The sequence below is a fragment of the Oncorhynchus masou genome, chromosome 11 (assembly GCF_036934945.1).
Source record: "Oncorhynchus masou masou isolate Uvic2021 chromosome 11, UVic_Omas_1.1, whole genome shotgun sequence".
Classification (NCBI taxonomy): Eukaryota; Metazoa; Chordata; class Actinopteri; order Salmoniformes; family Salmonidae; genus Oncorhynchus; species Oncorhynchus masou.
Genome location: NC_088222.1, coordinates 59632710 through 59639204, shown reverse-complemented (window position 1 = coordinate 59639204; position 6495 = coordinate 59632710). Strand labels below are relative to the sequence as shown.

The following is a 6495-nucleotide window of genomic DNA, read 5'->3' as shown; positions in this document are numbered from 1 at the left end:
GATGTACATGTTTTTGTGACTAGGCTCTGACCTAACATAATCATATGTTGTGCTTTTGCTGTAAAGCCTTTTTGAAATCGGACACAATGGGTAGATTAACAAGAAGTTAAGCTTAATTTGGTGTATTGCACTTGTGAATGTATGAAAGCTAGCGGAACCCCTCGCCATAAGAAGTTTAACAGCTTCTACCCCAAGTCATAAGACTGCTGAACAATGAACTTCTTATGGCTGCAGGGGCAGTATTGAGTAGCTTGGATGAAAAGGTGCCCATTGTAAACGACCAGCTCCTCAGTCTCAGTTGCTTATATATGCATATTATTATTAGTATTGGATAGAAAACACTAGTTTCCAAAACTGTCAAAATATTGTCTGTGAGTATAACAGAGCTGATATTGCAGGCGAAACCCTGAGGAAAGTCAAAACAGGAAGTGGCTACTATTTTGAAAACTCCATTTTCCATAGCCTCCCTTTGCTCTAGTTAAAGGGATATCAACCAGATTCCTTTTCCTATCGCTTGCTCAAGGTGTCAACAGTCTTCAGACATAGTTTCAGGCTTTTATTTTGAAAAATGAGCCAGAACGATAACATCACGTCAAGTGGTCGCATGAATTTTGCTCGTGCAACAGAGTTGCCATTGCTTTTCCCTCTCCTACTGATAAAGACATTTGCGGTTGATATATTATATCAACTCGAGGATTGATTATAAAAAACATTTGACATGTTTCTGTGGACATTATGGAAACTATTTGGAATTTGTCTGCGTTGTCGTGACTGCTCTTTCCTCTGGATTTCTTTTTTTTTAATTACTCCTTTTTCAAGGTATCCAATTGTTAGTAGCTACTATCCCGCCACAGGAGTCGCTGGTGCAAGCATTGGCTAGAGTGGTGTAAAGCTCACTGCCATTGGACTCTGAAGTAGTGGAAAAGCATTCTCTTGAGTGATGAATCCTGCTTCACCATCTGGCAGTCCGACGGACAAATCTGGGTTTGGTGGATGCCAGAAGAACGCCCCATTGCATAGTGCTAACTGTAAAGTTTGGTGGAGGAGGAATAATGGTCTGAGGCTGTTTTTCATGGTTCGGACTATCCCCTTAGTTCCAGTGAAGTGAAATCTTAACGCTACAGCATACAATGACATTCTAGACGATTCTGTGCTTCCAGCTTTGCGGCAACAGTTTGGGGAAGGCCCTTTCCTGTTTCAGCACAACAATACCCCCATGCATAAAGCGAGGTCCATACAGAAATGGTTTTGTGTGGAAGAACCTGACTGGCCTGCACAGAGCCCTGACCTCAATCCCATCGAACATCTTTGGAATGAATTGGAACGCCGACTGCGAGCCAGGCCTAATTGCCCAACATCAGTGCCCAACCTCACTAATGCTCTTGTGGCTGAATGGAAGCAAGTCCCCACAGCAATGGTCCAACAACTAGTGGAAAGCCTTTCCCAGAACGGTGGAGGCTGTTATAGCAGCAAAGGGGGGACAAACTCCATATTAATGCCCATGATTATGGAATGAGATGTTCGATAAGCAGGTGTCCACATACTTTTGGCCATGTAGTGTAGATTGGGGGTAGGGCCCTGTGATAGACTAGAATCCTGTCCAGAAACAGACTCCTGCTCCTACTGTATGCACCGTTCAGACCCGTTCAGAGGCTTTTTTTACTTACCCTGGTTGGTCTGCTGCAACCCTCCAGGACCATGCGGGCTGGTGCAGGTGAGTCATGAATACTCACAGTAGGTAAATGGGACACTGTGTGCTATTGGTCACCATTGAAAATCAAGGATGTTCAAGTGGTCAATGTGAACCATCTGCTCTGAGTATAGAATTTTCTGCCATGTGTTGTAATTTTCCCATGGAAAAGGGTAAGAAAGCTACACATAGACATACAGTGACATAGGCTTTTAGAGATACAGGCCAATTTAGGGAAGCGAATACACAGCACATAACCCATACTGAGGTTGTCTGACTTGTTTCGAACAGCCCAGAGTGTTTATAAAGCATGAAAAAGATCCAACGTGCCCGAACCCCAACCAGCAAAAGGAAGTTCCCTCCTAGTGCGTGGCGTAAACTTGGCTCCAATAAAAGCATCCGTTTGCCACCTCGGCGGTTTGTTTACCACAAAACATCGACGAGTCTGAGGTACGACCCTTCAGTTTCCCTTTCCTCAAGCACCATATTGGAGCCACGGTGGAACCCAAATGGACATACAGCCATAACACATGGTGAAGCATTCTTGATACACACAGGAAACTGTTTAGTGTGAAAAACCCAGTAGCGTTGCAGTTCTTGACACAAGCTTATGCGACTGGCACCTACTAGACACTTAAATATTTTGTCTTGCCAATACACCCTCTGAATGGCACACATACACAATCCATGTCTCAATTGTCTCAAGGCTTAAAAATCCTTCTTTAACCTGTCTCCTCCCCTTCAGCTACACCAATTGAAGTGGATTTAACAGGTGACATCAATAAGGGATCACAGCTCTCAACTGGATTCACCTGGTCAGTCTGTCATGGAAAGAGTATGTGTCCTTGATGTTTTGTACAGTCAGTGTATACCCTTCCTCATACACTATATCAGTTTGTCAGACTGCCCTTTGGTTTGTATTGTTCACCACTGCTGTTTTCAAGATGTTCAGCATTCCTCCCTTGGGCAGGAAACCACCTTTCTGTCATCAAACATATGCTTCTCAGCACATTACATTTTGTATTTTAAAGATGAGTTTGCTCCCAAACGTGACCAAATATACAGTATGTACTTCTATATATGCCCCTATCAAATGAGAAGTTAGTTCAATCCACCCAATCAATGGGGGTTTATTTACTCTTTGGCAACATAATAGATCATATTCATTCACAGTTGAGTGTTCAAAACATTTACAAACCATGTCATATATATATATATATATTTCCATACATATGTGTATCAAACAACAATACAAAGTTAGAGAAAGAGCAGAGAAAAGCTGTGCGGTATCCAAGACAAGGTTAGGATTAGGTTAAATTACCCATAGAATAAAGAGATATTGAACAACATATATATCCATAGGTCATACATTGCATTGGAATCTACAAAGCATTCAACTGGACAATAATTAGTTGGAATATGATGACAACAGTTTGAATAGTTTTGGTAACACTTTACCTTATCAGGTAAAACTTTACATTAAGGTGTACTTAAAATTATTCTTAAATTCAGAGTTCTCTGATACAGAGGGGTTGGGTTAAATGTGGAAGAAACATTTCGGTGGAATCCATTCAGGTGTGTTGACTAGGTACCCCCTTTGTTAGTTATAAAAGTTAAACAGTTATAACACATAAGTTAGCTCTAAGTTATTGTTAAATGAATAATTAACAGTTTATTAACTACTTATTTATGTATAAAAGTATACCTTAATACAGTATTTCTCAATCCTGGTCCTGGGGACCCAAAGGGGTGAACATGTCTGTTTTTGCCCCAACACTAACACACCTGATTCACATCGAAAAGCTTGATGTTGAGTTGATTAGTCGAATCAAGTGCTAGGGCAAGAACAAAAATGTACACCCTTTTGTGTCCCCAGGACCATCATTAAGAAACACGGCCTTAATGTAAAGCGTTACCCAATAAGGTTTACAAAACCATTGAAGTGATACATTCATAGATGATACGAAATCTGTGTTTCAAGTATGCCTTAAAATCAATCCAAGCAATGCAACTGTGTACTGGTTCTCATTCCAAACATGAAGAAATGTCTGAGCTTGAGGTGCAGTAGATGAGCTTGTAGGTGCTATACCTGAGGTCATTTTTTATCACATTCCTTTAAAATGTCTGTAAATGAGTGAGTCAATTTACAGATGAATTAAAAACGGCATTTGATAGTTTCACGTTTCTTTGGAGACTTGAATTTCTTTTTAGTAGTATGTTTCACAGTATTCGGCCCCACAGTAGCAGTCGCAGCACAGTCGTCGCAGCACATAATATGACAGATATTAGGATTGAGTGCTCAACAAACCTCTACCTATGTTATTTACAGCAGAAAGCCAAACAATTACATTACGCACCATCAGTATTAGTTAGTCATACAAAAGAACACATTGATACAGAGTGTTACGGGTGAGCCTCTGTTCTACCAATGTGCTCCATGTCATTTTCCTTGAAGTCAATCACCATCCATATCCTTGTCCTTGGTCAGGCGTTCCAGTGGCCGCGTGGTTCTGTTCCTGGGGGTCTTCTGGCGGTGTCGTCGAGGCCGGGCCTCTGAGAACCAGTTGGCGAGGGTCATGGCGACGCGGATCAGGCCCAGGTTGATGCAGTGCACCTCGGAGGTGACAGGGATGTCTGAGAAGAGGGCGTGATCCCGGCATAGCATGGCAGAGCTGCCGCTGCTCTCGAAGTCTCGGACTATGTTCAAGATCTCCTCACGCTCCGCCGGACGCATCATGCCTCGCACGTTCAGCAGGGTGGAGACGTGCTTCTTCCTGCAGGGAGGGAGAGAAGTGGAGGAAAGGGAGGGAGATAGAGACTGGAGTTAGTGTGTTTCAGTGGTTTTGATGCTGATTCGTGATTCAATTATCAAAGGGCCATAACTTATTATGTTCAGTTGATCTATTGATAAAAAATGATGTGTATTTCACGTCAATTAGACATGATTCAACAAAGATGTGACAAAATATTAATTGTTTCTTCACCCGGTACATCTACCAGACTTTCCAAGTAAATTGAATTTAAAGTGTGTTGCGATTTTAAATTCACTTTAACTTCAGTTTGATTTGATTTGCTGAATGTTTCAATATGAACAAGAGGAAGGGTTTGTTCACAAAGCAATCAAGGGTGAAACTGACTGAGCCTGTAAACAAAGGTGTTAAACAGTGGTTGGGGGGGGACATATGGGACATATGGGGGAGTCCCAGTGGTGGACTGCAGACTTTGATCTCTGAAAATACCAATGGCGAGTTGCGAGCAAGAAAACAAAAGGCACTCCTTGTGCCTGAATGAGTTAACATCGTATCGACCTGCTTTAGCTCCATCCTTTGATTCCAGAGAGTGGCACCAGACTGTCTCCCGTGGGGTGGCAGGAAAAGGAAATGCTCCGCAGCAGCTTCCTGTCTGCCGGGCCACGGGTCATGCGTCACATATTGGGTACGCTGCCAGCTAGCAGTCCAGTGGCTGACCCCATGAAACACACAAACAACGAGGGGCCAGGGACAGTACCTTATGGGGCTAACCAGCCTCTGCCACTCAAAACAGCCCCTCGGTCCTCTCCAAGAATAGCAGGGTTAATATAAGTATGTTTCCGTGCTTCTTTTCCTTGTGTTGACCCATTGTGTCAATAGGAAGTCTACAATGAGTGCACAAAACTTTAGGAATACCTGCTCTTTCCATGACATAGACTGACCAGATGAAAGCTGTGATCCCTTATTGATGTCACTTGTTAAATCCACTTCAATCAGTGTAGATAAAGGGGAGGAGACAGGGTAAAGAATAATTTTAAAGCCTTGAGACAATTGAGACATAGATTGTGTGCCATTCAGAGGGTGAATTGGCAAGAGAAAATATTGAAGTGCCTTTGAACGGGGTATGGTAGTATGCCAGGTGCATCGGTTTGAGTGTGTCAACAACTATGACTCTGCTGCGTTTTTCACGCTCAACAGTTTCCCGTGTGTATTAAGAATGGTCCACGAAGGTGAACGGAAAGGCTCTGGAGCAACGAACCGCCCTTGCTGTCTCTGCCTGGCCGGTTCCCCTCTTTCCACTGGGATTCTCTGCCTCTAACCCTATTACAGGGGCTGAGTCACTGGCTTACTAGGGCTCTTTCATACCGTCCCTAGGAGGGGTGCGTCACTTGAGTGGGTTGAGTCACTGATGTGATTTTCCTGTCTGGGTTGGCGCCCCCTCTTGGGTTGTGCCGTGGCGGAGATCTTTGTGGGCTATACTCGGCCTTGTCTCAGGATGGTAAGTTGGTGGTTAAAGATATCCCTCTAGTGGTGTGGGGACTGTGCTTTGGCAAAGTGGGTGGGGTTATATCCTTCCTGTTTGGCCCTGTCCGGGGGTGTCATCGGATGGGGCCACAGTGTCTCCTGACCCCTCCTGTCTCAGCCTCCAGTATTTATGCTGCAGTAGTTTATGTGTCGGGGGGCTAGGGTCAGTCTGTTATATCTGGAGTATTTCTCTTGTCATATCCGGTGTCCTGTGTGAATTTAAGTATGCTCTCTCTAATTTTCTCTTTCTCTCTTTCTTTCTCTCTCTTGGAGGACCTGAGCCCTAGGACCATGCCTCAGGACTACCTGACATGATGACTCCATGCTTTCCCCAGTCCACCTGGCTGTGCTGCTACTCCAGTTTCAACTGTTCTGCCTGTGAGTATTATTATTTGACCATACTGGTCATTTATGAACATTTGAACATCTTGGCCATGTTCTGTTATCTCCACCCGGCACAGCCAGAAGAGGACTGGCCACCCCACATAGCCTGGTTCCTCTATAGGTTTCTTCCTAGGTTTTGGCCTTTCT

The 6495-nt window shown here is 43.8% G+C and overlaps 1 protein-coding gene across 1 annotated transcript in view; it reads right to left on the bottom strand.

The window, feature by feature from the left end:
- Positions 1–2795: 2795 nt before the first annotated feature.
- LOC135548908 (exocyst complex component 3-like) overlaps positions 2796–6495 on the bottom strand; it is a 36740-nt gene continuing 33040 nt past the window's right edge. The window contains exon 13 of the mRNA XM_064978982.1: positions 2796–4464. Coding sequence (XP_064835054.1) covers positions 4146–4464 — 319 coding nt within the window. The 3' untranslated portion in view covers positions 2796–4145. The remainder of the gene's footprint in view (positions 4465–6495) is intronic.